This window comes from Sinocyclocheilus anshuiensis, unplaced genomic scaffold, assembly GCF_001515605.1.
Source record: "Sinocyclocheilus anshuiensis isolate Anshui unplaced genomic scaffold, SAMN03320099.WGS_v1.1 scaffold1816, whole genome shotgun sequence".
NCBI classification, from domain to species: domain Eukaryota; kingdom Metazoa; phylum Chordata; class Actinopteri; order Cypriniformes; family Cyprinidae; genus Sinocyclocheilus; species Sinocyclocheilus anshuiensis.
Window position 1 is genome coordinate 405,868 of NW_015557182.1, and position 20,708 is coordinate 426,575.

Genomic DNA, 20,708 nt, shown 5'->3' on the forward strand with positions numbered 1-20,708 from the left:
TTTTATACGCAACATTTTATAAATGAGGCCCCTGGTGTGGCCGTTCACATCTGACTGCACATGATACTCCTCAACTTCTTCATCTAACAGTTAGCACATTTGAACTTTTATTCTGTTTTGTTTGCTTGTTTGTTTTAAGTGTTAAAGGGGTCCTATTATGCTCTTTTACAAAGTCTTGATTTTGTTTTGGGGGTGTACTAGAACATGCTCTCATGCTTGGTGGTTCGAAAAACGCATTATTTTTCACATAATTTAAATTATTAAAATACTTTGGCACAAACGGCTCGATTTGATGAAGGTCCGCCTTCCGAAAAACAAAATGTGTTGTGATTGGTTAGCTGTCCCAGTGCGTTGTGATTGGCTATCAGCTTAGACGGTGTTTCAGTACTGCCACGCCCCTTGCTCCGTCTTTCAACAAAAGCTTTTGGCAAATCCGGCACTGTACTCGCGTCGCATCTTTAAAATTCGAATACATTATTTTCTATGAGTGTAGGCACACCGGCGGCGCCGTTCGGCGTCTGTGTCACCCAGCTACGTCGTGTTGTACTTGTAAGAACTGTTCTAGACATGCCGATATTCTAATGGGCCGCTTTGTGATATCACAAAGCCCGGAAAACAAACGCTGTAGTCCAAACGAGCCGTTCGTTGTAGTTCTTGAAAAGGGATTTTTTAAAAACGAAATATCTCCCTTTGGAGTGGACTTTGAGATTTGTAACTTTCTAGATCTTTTTTATGCCCAAACATACACACTACACACTGACTAAAATGTAGAAAGTGAAAAAGCATAATAGGACCCCTTTAAATTTCAGTTTATTATAATATTGATAAGGTGTGATCTGAATGACAAGTTCCACTGCATAGGTAGGCAGAAGTTACCCATGACCTAAGATAAACCCCATTTGCTGATTATTAGTTGAGGAGATCTGGAGATGATTTGAACTTGAGCCTGAATGAGGTGCAGTTGACTCCACGACTTCTTGACACAAAAACTAAACATGGTTGCAATGGGTCAAAATAGGTTGCAGACCCCGGACATAACAGATGGACGGAAAAAAATACCATCTGGCAGGATGTTAATGGATGTGCAACAGTAACTGTACTGTCTGTCTAGCCATTTGTTTTCCGAATCATTCCAAGCTAATTCCAGGCATTTGGAAAATTACAGATTGCAGCAGATTAAATTTGACACTGTTAGGGCAAAAACAGGGCTGAAAAACATACCCATCCATAAACCATCTCTATAATAATTGAAGTTGAGTTTCTTAAAACATTTAAATTTCCTTTCTGAAGGAGATGTAATGTTTACATCAGACAAGCAAATGATTTGCTAATGCAAGGCCTGCACTAATGCATTTGACTTGGCATGATAGCCTTATAGAAATATCAAATCAATAATCACGTTCACCAACTTTTTTTTGGGGGGGGGGGGGATATTATATTTATAGTTAACAACAGAACTATGCAACATTCCAGCAGCCTCAATTGATTTTGGCTACTACTAGTTTTAAGAATTATCTGGTAATTTGTGATATTAATATATATAATTTGTGTTTTGTTCCTCTGATATCTGTTGATCAATGCATTAAAAATAAGCAATATATCTTTTACATTGTCTAGTAATTATGGTTGTGTTTTGTGAGTTATTACCATTTATACATTACATCGAAAGGTAACACTTTACAATAAGGTTCATTAGTTAACTACTTTAGTTAACATGAACTAAGAATGAACAATAGTTCTTAAGCATTTATTAATCTTAGTTAATTTCAACATTTACTAATGCATTATTAAAATCAACAGTTGTGCTTGTTAACTGTTAATGCACTCTGAATTAAAGCAGCACTATGTAACTTTTGGCGCTGTAGCGGTTAATAAACAGAACTGCACACATCCCGCGGAAGAACATTCCAACCGGAGCTACTTCTCTAAGTTTATGTCTATGGCGATTCACGCAGGTATGTGTTACTCCGCAGCGGTGACGACCCGACCAGGCTACAAATAGTCCAAATAGAAGTACTTATAAGTGTACTGTAGTGCTTCGGAATAAAACAACAACGCGGTTTGGAAGATGAATTCATGATGTACTCGCTCATTATATACATGTAGCAAATTTTGATTTTTATGTGTGATTATTATCATTAACTAACAATATGAAAGATTAATAAATAATGTAATCAATGTATTGTTCATCGTTCGTTCATGTTAGTTAATACATTAACTAATGGAACCTTATTGTAAAGTGTTACCCATTGAAACTAGATTTAGGAATCTCCTCAGAAACCATTAAGCAATTTCGATCAGTTATCGGTTAATTAGAATAACAAACATTTCTTGTATCTTATATTTATGAATTTTAATGAGACGTACACAAAGACAATCATAAAGAGCTTTTTTTTTTAAAGTTGTGAATTTATTAACATCCACAATATTCCACTTTTGTAGCTTAAAACCAGTAAACTGCTTTTTGGCACATAATCACATGACCATAATGTGTTGGCACCTGGTTTAAATTTGATGCAATATATAACCAAAGCATAATTATCATAGATAATACCACTAATATCATAGACATAACCCCAGAGAGAGATAAAGGCAGTGACGTCGCATTAAAGATGTCTGTCTCTATCACTGTATGACCGAACATGTCAGACTTTGGGACAGATGAGTTTGTGAGAGTCTGAATCACAGGCTGTACAAACAGACGAACACTGAAGTGATTCTCTATTGGAGGACCACAAATGAACAGATCACACAGGAACACTGTTCATATGAAATGATCCCATTTATTGGCTGACTGACAGCTTAAAAACAAAAAAAACAGCAAAGCCCACTTCTAGAGCACAACAGTCAGCTTCCATATATAAAAATCCCATTTACTTTCTCCATAGATTAATTGAATTTTAACCCCAATAGCACATAAACCTTTTAAGAGGCTTTAAGAGGTGATATGTGCTGCTCTAAAAACCATAGGTCTGTGATTTCAAGGTCTTTTTTAAAGATATTTTTAATAGCTGAATTCCCCAACACCATAATCTTAACTAGAAAGAAACCAATCAGAGGACTCATTGTTACTATGGAAACATAAATCACTGCTAAAGAGCTCAGCAACGATCAACCACTGCAATGCAGCACTGTGAATGACAGAGTCACGATATTTAGTAATATAGTTAAAATATATTGTTTTATATTGAACTGTAGTTTCTTATTTGATTGCATCATTCACAATGCTTCATGGGATGAGCAGTTCATGTCTTGTAACTCGGCAGATTTAAATTATTTTTTCTTCAAATCTGAGTTTATAATGATTCATATCAGAGCTGGTTGGTTTAGTTTAAGGCTTTGATTTCTTTACTGGAGAACTTTATGAAATCTTTATGGAGAAATGAATGGAAAAAATACTTGAACGTAAAAGTGGGTGGCCACTGTTATGCTCTAGAGCTGCTTTTGGAGAGGCTATGGAAGCTTATTTCTGCCACAGAATAAAAATAAATACAAGGTAATTGTGACTTTTTATCTTACAATTTTAGAATAGAGTTCACATCTCATAATTCTAATTTAGAATTCAGAATTACGAATTTCTATCTGAAACGTACTGTACGTTTTTCTTAGAATTTTCGTTATAAACTTGCAATTGTGAGTGTACATCTCATAATTCTGACTTTATTCTCAGAATTTCGTAATAAATTTGCAATTGTGAGTGTACATTTCACAATTCAGATTTTTTTCTACAATTGAGAGTTTATATCTCATAATTCTGACTTTTTTCTTAGAATTGTTCGTAATAAATTTGCAATTGTGAGTGTACATTTCACAATTCAGATTTTTTTCTACAATTGAGAGTTTATATCTCATAATTCTGACTTTTTTCTTAGAATTGTTCGTAATAAATTTGCAATTGTGAGTGTACATTTCACAATTCAGATTTTTTTCTACAATTGAGAGTTTATATCTCATAATTCTGACTTTTTTCTTAGAATTGTTCGTAATAAATTTGCAATTGTGAGTGTACATTTCACAATTCAGATTTTTTTCTACAATTGAGAGTTTATATCTCATAATTCTGACTTTTTTCTTAGAATTGTTCGTAATAAATTTGCAATTGTGAGTGTACATTTCACAATTCAGATTTTTTTCTACAATTGAGAGTTTATATCTCATAATTCTGACTTTTTTCTTAGAATTGTTCGTTATAAACTCGCAATTGTGAGTTTACATCTCACAATTTTGATTTTTTTCTAGAATTACAAGTTTAAATCTAACAATTCTAACTTTGTTCCTCACAATTCTGACTTTTTTCTTAGAATTGTGAATTACACATTTGCAGTTGCGAGTTTGTATCTCACAAATCTGACCATTTTTCTCAGAATTCTAATTTAGTATTTTACAATTCTGAACTTTTTCTCAGAATTGCACATTTTTATCCTAAAGTTCTGACTTTTTTTCCCCATAGAATTGAGTTATAAACTTGCAATTGTGAGTTTACATCTCACAATTCTGACTCTTTTATTTTTTAGAATTGTCAGTATATATCTCACATTTTTTCTCGGAATTCTGAGTTTGCATCTCACAATTCAGGCTTTTTTTTCTTAGAATTGTGAATTACAATCTTGCAGATGCGAGCTTGTTTCTAACAATTTTGACTTTTTTTCTCAGAATTCTGTGTTTACATCTTTACAGTTTTTTTCTCTAATTTTTAGACACCTGACCTGACCACATGCATGTGCAGAATTCTGAGGGGGAAAAAAGTCAGAATTGTGAGAGCTATTCTCGCAATTGCAAAATATAAACTCGCAATTCTGAGAAAAAAAAGTCCAAATTGTGAGTCGCAGTTGCAAGAAAAAAGTCAGACTTGTGAGAGAAAAGTATTTTTATTCCGTAGTGGAAGTAAGCTTCCATAAAAGAAAGAAAATATAGCTTGGGTAATAATAGAGCTGGAAGACTAGCTTTGGCCCTCACTTGGTACTCCAGAAATTGTTCGGAATATCAGAAACGTCCAGCAGAGGCTGTTATATGTGTGTAGAGTACCGTATGGAAAACAATTATTAGAAGGTTAAGATTATAAAGGTTAGAGTGTGTTGATCAAAAGTATAAAGAAAGACAGAAAAAGAAGATCTGGGTAAATGTCACCAAACCTGTAAAGAACATGTTGAGGACATATTTCACTTTTCTTAATGGAAAAAGCCATTTTTGGACTATTAAGATGAATATTATTTTCATGAAAATCAAGCACCCCCATTCTCATATTGTAAAACAATATGTAATTTAAATTGTTAAGCTGTTAAGGCAATATAGATGTATTATATATACTGTGAAATATTACTAAATATTATTGAAATAACTTTTAACTTATTGTAATATATATTAAAATGTAATTTATTCCTGAGATGGAAAAGCTGAATTTTCAGCAGCCATTTCTCCAGTCTTCAAGGGTTAGTTCACCCAAAAATGAAAATTCTGTCATTAATTACTCACCCTCATGTCGTTTCAAACCCGTAAGACTTTCTAACACAAATTAAGATATTTCTGATGGAATCTGAGAGCTCTCAGACCCTGCATAGACAACAACGCAACTGAAATGTTCCCAGGTCCAGAAATGTAGCAAGGAGATCGGTAAAATAACCATGTGACATCAGTGGTTCAACCGCAATTATACGAAGCTACGAAAATACTTTTTGTGCGCAAAAGAAAAAAAAAAGACTTTATTCAACAATTCGTCTCCTCTGCATCACCCTGGTGCCATTTTGGAGAATATCCGCTGGACGTAAACAGCGTATGCTGTTCTGTGTCAGCTGCGCCACGTGGATACGCTGTTTTCATTCAGATCAAATCACAACAACGTAGGAAACAGAACAGCATACGCTGTTTACGTCCAGCGGATATTCTCCAAAATGGCACCAGGGTGCATCGGAGACGACGAATTGTTGAATAAAGTCATTCTTTTTTTTTCTTTCGCGCACAAAAAGTATTCTCGTAGCTTCGTATAATTGCGGATGAACCACTGATGTCACAAGGTTATTTTACCGATCTCCTTGCTACGTTTCTGAACTTGGGAACATTTCAGTTGCGTTGCTGTCTATGCAGGGTCTGAGAGCTCTCAGATTCCATCAGAAATATCTTAATTTGTGTTCCGAAGATGAACGAAGGTCTTACGGGTTTGGAACGACATGAGGGTGAGTAATTAATGACAGAATTTTCATTTTTGGGTGAACTATCCCTTTAAGTGTCACATGAATCTTCAGAAATCATTGACTCATTTAACATTTCTTATTAATGTTTTTTTTGGGGGGTGTTTTTGGATGAAAAGAAATTTCAAAAGAACAGCATAAAAGTCTTCACTGCCACTTTTGACCAATTTAATGCAATATCAATATCAATATAGATTTTAAAATGAATATAAATATATGAAATGTGCTTAATTATCATGAAAAAACACAATGGAAAAAAAAAGAATGGTCCATACAATAGGCTTTATTTTCATTCTTCATGTATGCATGTATTTGTTCATTTGTTTAAGGTGAAATGTGACCTGGATACTTTTGTGTAAGATTCATCCATCTAACCTGTGACATCCCAGTTTAGGCTGTGCGTGCACTTGTGGGGTGTGTGTTTTAGGTGCCGCTTGGAGGGGGTGTGGCTTGCACACCTGACACTTGTTTGACGCAGAGTTTAAGAGTGCCTGGTGTGTTGGTGCGGTGCAGTTGGTTTGGGAGATCGTCTCCTGCGTGGAGCTCGACGGTCCGTGTTGTGCTGTGTGTCCCAGCCGACCCTGGCTCGTTCCTTCGTTTATGCTACATTTATGTTATATTTTGTTGTGTTAAAATAAATGTTTTGTTAAGTATTGTTGCGTCTGGACTCCTCTTTGTTGCAGCCTAAGAGCCGGCTGTAACAAACCTAATGGATTGGTGAATCGTTCCATCGAAATATTATGTTAAGAAATGCCACAAAGATTTTCAAACCTATTTGAAAGCTTACATAACACAATCATCACTTAGAAACATCTGGATCCCTCAAGGGACTGAATAATTGGCATCAAATCAGCGGCTGATGTGTTTCGCTTAAGCTGATGAAACTGAATCCAGACAGTGAGCATCAGTATTCATGAGAGCTGATCTGTTCACACAGCCCACGCCGTCTCCCAATCACATAAACACTGCTGAGAGAATCACATCACTGATCACGTCTGCGCCAACAACACAGGTGTTTCACATCGATCAGTGTGTCATGCTGAATACATTCAACAGATCATGACAACTTGAGTGAAAATGTTAGAAACTAAAAAAAAGTGTTAACGACAATTAGAAAAAAAATATCAGAAAAGTTTTTATTATTATTAATACCACTCAAAATTTGGGGGTCAGTAATTGTTTTTTAAACAATTCATACTTCGATTCAGCAAGGATGCATTAAATTGATCAAAAGTGGCAGTAAATACAAAATAATAATAATATAATGCAAATAAATGCTGATCATATGATCTTTCTATGCATCAAAGAAACCTGGGTTTCCACAAAGAAAAAAATTAAGCAGCACAACAAATTAATAATAAGAATGGTCTCTTAATCAGCATATTAGAATAATTTCTGAAAGATCATGTGACACTGGAATAGATTTATGGAGTAATGGCTGCTTAAAATTCAGCTTTAAATTACATTTTAAAATATATTAAAATACAAATATTATATATTTCACAATATTACAGTTTTACTGTATCTTTGATCAAATAAATCTAGCTTTGGGGAGTATGAGACTAATTTAAAAAACATTCAAAAATCTTACCGACCCCCAAACATTTGAACGCTAGTGTATTTTTTTCATTATTTAAAAAAAGAATATGTATTTTTATCGCGTGCCCCTTTATCGACAGCAGCATTCAGTCTGGGAAATGTGCAAAACTCTGAATTCCGGATTTACAGTGTGTGTCGCAGACTTCTGGACTCCACTATATATTTCAAATCACTGTTTACACCAGGGCTGTCCAAACTCGGTCCTGGAGGGCCGGTGTCCTGCAGAGGTTAGCTCCAACCCTAATGTCCTGCAGAGTTTAGCTCCAACCCTAATTAAACACACCTGAACCAGCTAATCCAGCTCTTACTAGGCATAGAAACTTCCAGTCAGGTGTGTTGAGGCAAGTTGGAGCTAAACTCTGCAGGACACCGGCCCTCCAGGACCGAGTTTGGACAGCCCTGGTTTACACTGTCTTTGCTGAAACCTTGAAGTGATTTGAACATAAATGGCTTCATTAGGCTAACGGATCAAGTACAACAGACTGGACACACACACACACACACACACACACTCACTCTCTCTGTGAGAGGACAGAGTACGGCCGTCTTACCATGTGACTCTGGACTTGATTAGAGGGGCAGGCGCCGGTGCCGTTTGTCTGGGCCGCAGGCTGCGGAGTGTCTGGTTGGACAAAACCTCTTCTGTCAATCAAACTGCAAAGAGAAAGAAGTGGATGATAGATTCTGACTGTGAGTCAGGGAACGTGGGTGAGGGAGGCGGAGAGAAGAGGATCCGTGTGTGTGTGCGCACGGAGTCCTCCTCCAACTCAACATGCCCACACACAGAGCAGATGGCAGCCAGTGATGCTGTGCCCACTTCTGCTTTGTGTTCCTGGCTCCATGAGAAAGTCATTAATGGCGTGCGGAACTCTTGTGTGGGTGTGTGAGCAGGTTTTGACGTCAGCAAGCCTCCTCATGCACCATCTGAAGCGATTCAGGAACGTTCCTCGGTTATCTAAATATATATTAACCGTAGTGAGAATGCTGATTGGTTTGTGCCTCTTATATTTAAATGAATGAGTGAGAAACCTGCTGAGGTCACCAATCTTTCTACAAGATCAGCATGGATCTCTTGGCTGATAACGGGCCGGGATAATGATTTTCTGAGGAAGCTGATTCATATCTTATTTGAAATGGACTTTTTCTGTGGACTGCAATTAAATTCTCTGATTCAGAGATATGAATGATGTAAAGCACAAAGCTTTGTTGGGCAAACAGAAGGCACATTTTTTTCTATTCTTGCTGGAGGTTTAGATTACTTTTCTGTATGCATATAAGATAACCTGCTACATTTGTCAAAATGTGCATTATACCAACAAGAGCAGACTACATGAGATTATTTGCTTCAGTTAAGTAATGAACTTAAGTGTGATTAACACATTTCATATTTCTGCTAGAGACATGAAAGGAACAGTTCACCCAAAAAAGAAAATGCTGTCATTTACTCCCCCAGCTTCAAAAAGTTATAAAGACATTGTAGAAGTAATTTATTCATGTGAAATTGGGCTATTTAACCTCACTGGTTCTTACATGTCCAGCAAGCATGTTTGAGCCTCCGTTTGCCATATTTGATGCGCGTTGATCAATGTTTATATATGAATGAAAGCGGAAACTTAAAACCGATTTAATTTAGGCTTTCATTCATATAAACATGTAAATCAATCGTTAGACAGAAGACTGAACTGCTTGATTCATATGGATTACTTGAACAATTTCTTGATGAATATTTTAAAGCTTAAATGCTTAAAATTGGGAAAAGACACAAATCTCAAGTTTAAATGAAAATATCTTTGTTAGTCTTAAGGTTATTAACAACACGAGGGCGAGTAGCCGATGACTGAATTTTCATTTTTTTGAGTGAACTAACCCTTAAATCGCACAACACGAGTGTTGAGGAAAATGTGTGCGATGGCTTTTTGGATCTTTTGGATTTTCACTTTGTTGACAACAAAATTGGCAAAACAGACTTGCATTCAAGAACTTGAGGTACATCTGAGCCAAGTCTTAAAGGTGGCCTCTTTTTACACGGTGGGCCAGAAAGCAGCCATCCAGAACATCCTAGAAACCAATCAGCAAAGTCCTGGCAAGCATCAATAACAACATAATTTGGCATTATGGCGGTGAGTTTTGAACAAGAAATTCAATCAAAAAAAAAACAAGAACCATTCAAATTCTCTAACAATTTAGTAATCTATCTATCAAAATTTTTCTTTTAAGTATTAAAAATGTTACATTTAGAGATCCACCTATTTAAAAATTCCAACAAGCCAATAATTACATTTACATTTAGTCATTTAACAGACGCTTTTATCCAAATGAGGACAATAGAAGCAATCAAAATCAACAAAAGAGCAACGATATGCAAGTGCTATAACAAGTCTCAGGTAGCTTAACGCAGTACACGTAGCAAGGTTTTTTTTAAATCATATAATAAATAAAAAGAAAACGGATAGAATAGAAAAAGAATAGTGCAAGCTAGTGTTAGAAGCCTTTTTTTTTTTTTTGCTTTTTGTTAATTGTATAATAAATAAAAAGAAAACAAATAGATATAATACAAAAAGATTAGAGAAGCTAGTGTTAGGTTTTTTTTTTTTTAAGAAAACAAGCAGTTAGTAAATGAGTAGAGTGCAAGTCTAAAAGGACACGTTTTTTTTTTAAAGAATAGAATTAGAATAGAGAGTGCTAGAGTTAGAGGGTCAAATAAAGATGGAAGAGATGTGTTTTTAGCTGATTCTTGAAGACGGCTAAGGATCCAGCTGCTCGGATTGAGTTGGGCAGGTCATTCCACCAGCAGGGAACAGTTAATGTAAAGGTAATTAATTAATTGCTTTCATATTATGGTCGATAACTAATATTTGTCCGATATTAAAATTATAGAATGTCTCGTTAAAAATTAAAATAGCCTAAAATCTGTTAGTTTAGGCATCACAATATTTTAAAATAAAATTAACTTGTTAATATATTTAATATAAAATGTTGCCCAACTTAGATGAATTACTTTCGCAGTGTTATTTCCAGTTATTTTCAAGATTGTAATTGGGCATCATGGAAACGTAAACATGCGACATAATTCGGTAACAACAATATAGAATATTACTGATTGAGAAGTTTATCACGTTTAAATAAAGGTAGTACGCAGTATACAGTACATACTGTGTGCAGTATGCAGCACTGCGTTCCATTTGAACAGACATTGAACAAAAGACAAAACCATAAATGTGCTGCATTCACCTCGGTGGCAGAGGTCCACACAGTGCAGCGCAGCAGTTGGTGATGAAGTTTCCGTAGCTGTAGGGGTTGTAGTTGCCTTTGCCTCGTTTGGATGACCATGAACCTTTGATCTGAAACAGTGATGTGACCGTTGAGAACTACAGTAGCTGAGAGGGACAAGCTGCCAACATCAGAGCAGACAGCGACAGGCTGCCTTAATAAACCCTGTGATGAACCAGGGTGAGGGTGGAAAAGAGTTTTAGCTTTGCTTCCTGCTAGGCGTTACGGTGACAAACACCTGCAAACATATTGATCTTCAAACCTAGTCTTTTGAAGTGCTCATTAATTGTCTTCCTGTTACGGAACTTTCCGAGCGTCTCTTTTGATCTTGGCTCACAGTCTTAGACCCCGAGGGACAAATTTAAATACACTTTGAATGCAGGGTCCAAAACTAACCTGCGGTCGGGTGATTTGAGGAAATTTACTGCTCATAAAGATTTCTTAATGGCCGTGAAATATATATTTTTGTTCTTTTGAAAATGGAATTACATATGTTTATTTCTTGCATATTTATAAAAAGCAAACAATATTCTATATACTGAACTGATATTCAGTTTCCATCGTTCTAAAAACATCTTTCTGAAAAAAACGTTTCACATACACTCTAAACCTGGATTTTGTTTTAAATAAACGTTTTTAGTCGTCATTAATTATTCTTTCTTGTTTTTGTAAAAACGTTGACATTACTAAATATAATTAGTTGTTTGAAGTATTCCGACAAAATATTGAATGCAGTGATTATGTTAAAGGGGTCATATGACGTTGCTAAAAAGAACATTATTTTGTGTATTTGGTATAATGAAATGTGTTTATGCAGTTTAAGGTTAAAAAAACACATTATTTTCCATATAATGTACATTATTGTTTCTCCTCTATGCCCCGCCTTTCTGAAACGTGTTGATTTTTACAAAGCTCATCGGTCTGAAAAGCGAGGTGTGCTCTGATTGGCCAGCTATCCAGTGCGTTGTGATTGGCCGAATACCTCAAGCGTGTGACGGAAATGTTACGCCCCTTAACATACACATGTAATGCCGTCTCCCAGCAGGACGAGACAAAACCAATAAAACCCAAATGAGGCATTTGTTGCATCCAGTGGGGACATAATTACTGATTATAATGACTTATACTGTCTTTTTATGTTTGAGCAGTGAGCGCGTGATGTTTGAAGATTCCGGCTCATGATGCACGCGATGGATTTGGAAAGCAGCATGTAATGGTGAGTGTGTTAACCTCTATTTCTTTATCTTTCTGGGAAAATTGATTATCCGAAAGACCGTCCGATGACAGCGTTACTGTAGTTAAAGCTAAAGTAGTCAATGTACCGATCGACGGTTTTTCCCCTGGCATTTCACAGTTTAGCTATAATGCTAATATTTAAATCGGTGTTTATTTTGGTTCACAGTTACGATAAGTTCAGCAAGTGTGTTTTCTGCATGTTCATTTTAGCTGTAACGTTAGCATTTCATTACCCTTAGCTTCAGTCTTTTAACATCAGCATGTGTGCATCAATTAGCTTTTTGTTAAAGCTAAGTTAGCTTGTCTCTTTGATATATTATTGTGTCTATTATTATTTATAGTAACTGCAACTGAGTTGTTGAGCTTAAAGGGTTATGCGTATGCTAAAAGTTTATGCTGAAAGTTTCAGTTAGTCTTGAAATGTAACACTTTTTTTTCTGTTTTAGGTGTTCATGGAGTTCTAATTAACGTTACAGGATTATGGGCAAGAATCTCAAGCATGAAATCATTGACCAACATAGTCTTAGTCTAACTGAGATATTTCTACAGGATTGTGGGCAAGAATCTCAAGCATGAAATCATTGACCAACATAGTCTTAGTCTAACTGAGATATTTCAGTCTAAGAGAGACAATGTTGGACAGCTGTTGACAGCTTTCACAACAAATCAATGTTGGTCCATATCTGTTATAGACTTGCATTGCATAGTTTTTAGCAGCTTAAGTAATGAAAATGTATCAAGCTCAAGCTCAGCTCTTGTCGTCCTTGGCGACAAACCTACAGATTTCTACAAAGTATGCTTTGTAAGTATTACCTCTGTTCCCTTTCATGGGAACTTCGAACTGCGTCCTCTAGGGCTCGCTATGGGGAACGCCTCGTTGTGACCCGTGTCTGAAGCATACATTGAAAAAACGGGAACCATGGTTACATAAGTAACCTGAGACGTTTTCTCTCAGAATATCTAAAAGGACATAAAAGCATAATCATTTCACCATTATAGTTATTATAATATAACCATTATTATTATATAACCAGATAGTTTGTGTGTTTTATAAAACCTCTGAGAATAAAGCCTAAACCATTAACTTATTACAGTAGCTCTTTGAACCTCTTTGGGTGATCTGTTTGCTTAAAGGGTTAGTTCATCCAACATTTGCTCACCCTCATGTTGTTACAAACCCTTTGGAGTCAAGTTTTTAAGAGTTAATTTTTTAAAATACAATTTTAAGTATAGTTCACCCAAAAATGAAATTTTAAAGTTAGTTGATTGCACAAGCAAATGATTTTTAATTTTTATATAGGTTGTGGGATCTAATGGCGCTTTTCCACTGCATGGTACGGCACGGTACGGTTCACTTTTGGGGGGGTTTCCACTGGGTACAGTACTTTTTTTAGTACCACCTCGGTTGGGGTTCCAATGGCGCTTTTCCACTGCGCGGTACGACTCGGCTCGGTACGGCTCAGTACAGTACGGGCCTTTAAAGTAAAATTTAAACTTTAAAGATTTTTAGCTGAAACTGTGGTCCTTGGTGATTGATATAAAACAGTCAATGGAAACTGTCATTTTTGATAGTTAAAAAAAATCATGCACAGGCAAAAACAAAATGAATACCTGTGGATCCTGACCATACATGGGAGGTCTTACGAAGTAAAACAATTGGTCTGAGAAACAGCCACAACCTCTGCAAACGGTCCTGAGTGCATTCACAACAGTCTGGAGCGTGAGTTTCCTGTCGCATATAATAATGTATGCGCAGGAGCAAACTCACACATGAGCAATCTTCCTGAAGTTGATTGCACAAGCAAATAATTTTTAATTTTTATATAGGTTGTGGGATCCAAGATAAGAACATGCAAGTACCATTTTGATGATGACCAATACAACACAATGCTTGCACTCCAGACATTTGTAAACACGCTCACGACTGCCGGGGCTGTGGATTAAAGGTAATAATGCTGTAAATAATGTTCAGTTTCTTGCACAGACTGATTGTTTTGCTTCATAAGACCTCAATGTATCGTCAGGAGACACGGGTATTAATTTTGTTTTGCCTGTTTTTTTTTTTGTTTGTTTTTTTTACTCCCAAGTGATGGTAGCCATTGATTGCATTAAATGAATCACCAAGGACCACAGTTACAGCTAACAATCTTTTAAGGTTCTACTGAAGAAAAACTCAGCTACACCTTGGATGGCCTGAGGATGTGTAAATTAACAGCAGATTTTCATTTTTGCGTGAACTGTTTTTAATTGAACATCATACGTTTCTGTCCCTACATTAAAAGTCCATGTTAGCAAAATTTAAATAATCATTGTGAAGACAGAATTCCAGCAATCGTAACAAATTGCTTAACATTATTGATGGTTATGTAATGAGAAATCATCTCCAGCACATGCTTTAAGAAGGAGCGGCATTTACTACACAGAACCGTAGATCACTGACAAGCTGTCATCGGCAATGAATCGCCTGCGATTTTGAACGCGATTTTGTGTAGCTTGTCAGTGATCTACGGCTCTGTGTAGTAAATGCCGCTCCATCTGAAAGCACGTGCTGGAGATTTACTACTAATCACCAGAAGCGGCTTTACTGACGAGATTCGCATGAAAATCGCATTCAATTTTTTACCCAGCCCTACTGATCACATTGGAATCCTCCTCAGAGAGCATGAAGGTGACATGCTCTCATCTTCTCTCCATCTCAATCCAACCTCATTGAAGATCATCATTGAAGGAGAAGTTGTGATGGACAATATTGACGACGTGCCAAAGCTATGTGCATTCTGTATGGACTTGCATACGCACTGCATCTCAACTACCCTAAATCTATGAAGAACACATTCCAGTTCATCCAACAGGTGCTTCTCATGTTGGGCCAAACCCAGGTTGCAAACTCTGAAAAAACAGCTTACAATGTAAGGAAATGCGGGAAGCTTCCATGAGAAGCCACTTGTGCTTTGCTGTATAAGACATTAAAGTGTGTTCTGTCACTGCATATTAGTGCTGTTAGTGCTCAGTTAATGTGTGTTCACACAATTCTTCAGCCAAGTTTAAAGTTACAGAGGCTTTCCTCCGTTTTAATGCATGCCCAGTTTTTAATGCATATCCAGGCATTCACAAGGGATATAGCATATATTGTTGAATACTGTGTGTTTATGTGTCTTCTAGAAAATAGTTACAATTGTTAGTAAGTTAGTTTCAAAGCTTATTTTTTACTTGTCTTGTGGCTGACAAGTTTAATGCATTGTCATGTTACCATTTCTTTGGTGAAAAAAAACAAAAAAAAAACATTTGTGCATTGAAATCTGTTTTTCTTTTTTTTCAATTTACTTGAAACAATGTTTAATACAATAAATCTCAAAATCTATGTCTAATTACATTGACATTACATAAATATAACATTTATCATTACTTAAAAACATTTAGTAATGTTATTTGCTAATATATATATATATATTTTTGTAGTTGTATCTTGCAATAGTTATTTTATGCAACCTACAATATACTCCAAATAATAATTGATGTGAACTAATGATTTTGAGTAAAAACTACTAATGTAAACTTGATTTGTCTACTGCATAAACGTAAGGTTCTATGGTAATTCAACTAAAGCGGTTTAGTTTCAATTTGTGTAAAAACTAAAATGGTTTAGAGTGCCCCGTTGGGGTTTCTTTCTAGTTTCTTTTCGCAAATTTCTAGAAAGTCAACTAATTCGGGTTAAGAGTGTACATTCAAAAGCTTAGGGGTCGGTAAGTTGATTTTTTATTTAAAAAAAAAATACTTTTATTCAGCAGAAATTCATTATATTGGTCAAAAGTGACTAAATTGTGTTTCAAATAAAATCAGTTCTTGTGAATTTATAATAATCTACAAAAAATAATCCTGAACAACAATTAAGCAGAACAAGCATTTTCAACTGTGATAACTATAAGAAATGAGCACAAAAGCAGCATATCAGAAAGATTTCTGAAAAATTCTATACTAATGGCTGCTCACAATTCAACTTTGCCATCACATTAATTAATTAGCCTATATTTTAAAATGTATTAAAATATAAAACTGTTATTTTAAATTGCAATCATATTTAACAATCAAACATAGCAGCATTGCTAAGCATAAAAGACTTCAAAGATATTTAAAAAAAATCTTCTCAACCCCAAACTTTTGAACGGTAGTGTGCATAGTGTATTACATACAGTCCTGTGTGTATTACATTGTCAATTATCACATCAGGTCACATTCATTAGTTAATGAATATTGAGATAATAGTCTAAGAGTTTGATTTGAATAGTGAAAGAGAGGTACTCACGTCTTCATTGGTGGTCTGATTGGAGCTCATCAGGTAGGTATGGAATCCTGACAGTCCCACGATGGACCAGATGGAGAAAAAGCACACCACCACTTCCAGAACAGTACAACCGTCAAGGAAAACAGAAATCTATACATGATGTACTACTACATCCACTTATTATAAGAGCTGCCTTACGGCTTCAGAAAATGGACTCGAGTATGCTAGAAAACAGCATCATTCCAGCACTGCAATCCAGACACCAGAATCGCATCTTTAAAATGCTGAAAGTGCGCTCGACTACACCACACTTCTGGATATGTGCCCGGTTAAAGCTCTTTTCTTTGTCATTTGATGAATCACTGCTGCCAGAAAATTTATAGAAAATGTACACAAACTTTTAATAGACAAACATCCGCTAACCGCCGGCTTTCCGCTAGTGCTAATAGTGTGCAGAAACAAACAGCGCTGATTTTAGTCGACAAGGTGCATCTGCGATGAGTTTAATTTATATTACCGTTCAAAAACTCGGGGTTAAGATTTTTAAAACTGTATATTTAATTAAAAATATAGTAAAAACTATAATAATGTTTATTATTATTATTATTATACGTGTATAAAATGATTCTTACTTTTCATTTATTTTATTATTTTTTTTTAAGAAGTCTCTTATGCTCACCAAAGCTGCATTTATTTGATCAAAGCTGCATTTATTTGATCAATACTATTGTGAAATATTACAAATTAAAACAATATAAATTATAACGTTATACTATTATAAATGTATTTAAATATATGTGACCCTGGACCACAAAACCAGTCATAACGGTCTTTGAATAAATAAGCTTTCCATTGATGTATGGTTTGTTAGGATCGGACAATATTTAGCCGAGATACAACTATTTGAATATCTAGAATCTGAGGGCGCAAAAAAATCTAAACATTGAGAAAATCGCCTTTAAAGTTGTCCAAATGAAGTTCTTAGCAATGCATATTACTAATCACAAATTACGTTTTAATATATTTAAAGTAGGAAATTTACAAAATATCTTCATGGAACATGATCTTTACTTAATATCCTAATGATTTTTGGCATAAAAGAAAAATCAATAATTTTGACCCATACAATGTTTTTTTGGCTATTGCTACAAATATACAGCAGCGACTTAAGACTGGTTTTGTGCTCCAGGGTCACATATATATGTTATATATATGTAATTTATTCCTGTAATGCAAAGCTGAATTTTCAGCATCATTACTCCAGTCTTCAGTGTCACATGATGCTCCAGAGATCATTCTAATAGGTTGATTTGATGCTTAAGAGACATTTCTTAATATTATCAATGTAGAAAAAAGTTGTGCTGCTTCATTTTTGTGGCAACCGTGATGAAACATTTTTTTAGGATTCGATTAAAAGAAAGCTCAAAGGAACAGCATTTATTTAAAACAGAAATGGTTTGTAGCATTACAAATGTCTTTGCTGTGACTTACATTTAAATTTGATTAAAAAAATATATAAAAAAAAAGTACTGACCCCACATTTTTGAATGGTACTGCACTTGTTTTCAAAGCATAAAATTTAAATTGAATTATGTAAGGTTTATGCTGAAAACAAGAAAAAAATATTTAATTATAAATATATATTTCCGAAAAAACGTTATACGATTTTATGCAATTTTATTCAAAAATAAAATTATATAATTAAAATATACTTTTCATATATCATTTGCAAATATATGAACTTAAAAGTCCTTTTTTGACTCACTTAAATTGGACTTAACTACATCTTTATATGTAATTTCTGTCTTACGCTTAAAGTATACTGTTAAATGTATACTTGCAAGCATTTACAGTAAATTATAATAAATGATTTTATGCAATTTTGCTGCATATCTACATTTATAAAAGATATTTGAACTAAAATACTGATTAAGAAAACAATTTGCAGTTTGTACCTTGCAAAGCAGGTTTTTGCTGGCACTAGCATGTGTTGACTTGCTTGCTTATGGGAGTAAGTCTATCATGAAGCAATAAATGATGCATGACAAGCTAATAATTGACCGTGAGCAGCAAGCCGGTCTCACTAATGAACACAACAGCGAGACGTCCCTAATACAAATCACTCTTCTGCATATTTGTGCAGTCAGACAGAAGATCTTTCCTTCGCAAGCCAATCTCAGATATGCAAAGACTTCCCACAGACCGTATTTAATAACATATTTCTTTCCATTGAAAAGAGAGGGGTACAGACACATAGCAATGAAGATGTAGAGAAAGTCAGTGTGGGCTGCTTTTCTGCAATTGTGTTCCAGAGGTGTGAAACCCAGAAATAGACTGCTATTGCACAGCCTCTTCCCACACACCCACTTTAGTGAAAGGATATCTAGCAGGGCTGTCTTTGAGAGCACTAAGAAAGCCAGTCCTGTTGGATCCTGCAGGAAAAGCACTGGTTATGTAACAAAGAAACGCTGTCACAGAAACCTGAAACACAAGTCTCAAATGAAAAAGCAGGCAGCATATTGAGCAAAGAATCACTGGAATAAGAAATTAACCAGCTGCTGTCTTGCAGATGTTTGCAGGCACTCGAAATCCTAGAGTTTTATGGAATTCATGGATGCCACATTAGCAGCTATCGTTAATTAAGAAAACGTGCGAGCATTCCTTGTCTCTTTGTTTAAAAAGTGTACTTATTATGGAAATACTATACTCTAAAATAATATACTTTAGTGTGAACTGAATGTAGTGTTTTTGGACACTGAATTGCATGTTATTTAAAATGATAAAAAATATACTTTTCATATACATCATTTGCAAATAGATTAACTTAAAAGTACTTTTTTGACTCAGTTTAAACTGGACTACATCTTTATATGTAATTTCATATTTACTTCTGTCTTATGCTTAAAGTATACTGTTAAATGTACTTACAAGCATTTACGGTAAATTAAAATAAACTTTCATGTCTTGTGTGTCATGTATTTACATGTGTTTGTAATTACACATTTGTGATGATTAAGTTGCAGTTTAGTATATTTAAAATGTAAAACATTTCAACTTTAAATGCAATATTAAATAAATATTTAATATTAAATATAGTATATATATATATATATATATATATATATAGCTTTAAGACACCTTTATTTATATAGCGCTTTATACAATACAGATTGTGTCAAAGCAGCTTTACAGTATAAAATAGGAAACTTGTGTCAATAATGCAAGACGACGATAGTAAACACTCAATTTTCAGTTAAAGACAGTTCATTATTGATTCAGTGATGTCATCATCCAGCTCAGTTCCATTCAGATAGTATCTGTGCAATCAAGTCGACAATATTGCCAGAATTTAAGTTTTACTTTAGTATTGTCAGTCAACACAATCAAAATAAGGGCCAGATTTACTAAACAGGGCAAATTAGTGTTTAGAGCACATTCCATAAAAGCACCGATGAGAGGGGGAAATTCTGCGGGTGATTTACTGACAATGTGCATATTAAAGAACACAGACGCAGCCAGATCATTTCCATAATGACCAGCGCAATCTAAGAGCAGCGCTTTAAGACATGCTTTTTTGGGCGTTAAATAATGGCGCAAATACCAGTAATTTGCAGTGGTCGGGGGAGGCAGGGGAGGCACAGCTTCCCCATAATATTGAGGTGAAAATGGGAGGAGGACGATTTAATGTTAAAGGGGTCATATGATGCGATTTCAATTTTTCCTTTCTCTTTGGAGTGTTACAAGCTCTTGGCGCATAAAGAAGATCTGTAAAGTTGCAAAGACTAAAGTCTCAAATCCAAAGAGATATTCTTTATAAAAGTTAAGAGTCAGCCACGCCTACCTAAAACGGCTCGTTCTAACACGCCCCCACATATCTACGTCACGATGTGGGAAGATTTGCATAACGCCACCCAAATGTTCACGCAAAGAAAGAAGGCGTAACTTTTATTCTCGCTGTTGCCGCCGCTGCCATGTTGTGGAGTCGCTGTGTGTTTCGTTGTTGAAAGCGAAACTACTTTGTTTGGCCTTCCAAAAGAGGACACGACTAGAAATCAGTGGTTAAGTTATATTTACAACACTGTTCCAGAACAGTTCAACCCAAATATTCAGATGTGTGCAGCACATTTTATGGAGGA

The 20,708-nt window shown here is 35.3% G+C and overlaps 1 protein-coding gene across 2 annotated transcripts in view; it reads right to left on the bottom strand.

The window, feature by feature from the left end:
• Positions 1-5,047: 5,047 nt before the first annotated feature.
• The window catches only part of LOC107678667 (probable palmitoyltransferase ZDHHC14), a 39,695-nt gene continuing 24,034 nt past the window's right edge, over positions 5,048-20,708 (bottom strand). The window contains exons 5-9 of one of the 2 annotated variants that reach the window (XM_016474024.1): positions 18,956-19,004; positions 16,594-16,696; positions 11,016-11,125; positions 8,336-8,438; positions 5,048-5,132 (exon numbers count right to left, since the gene is read on the bottom strand). In XM_016474024.1, the coding sequence (XP_016329510.1) occupies positions 5,124-5,132; positions 8,336-8,438; positions 11,016-11,125; positions 16,594-16,696; positions 18,956-19,004 (374 nt within the window). In that variant the 3' untranslated portion in view covers positions 5,048-5,123. Of the gene's footprint in view, positions 5,133-8,136; positions 8,439-11,015; positions 11,126-16,593; positions 16,697-18,955; positions 19,005-20,708 lie in introns of those variants that run through there. The other variant, XM_016474023.1, reaches the window with a different exon arrangement.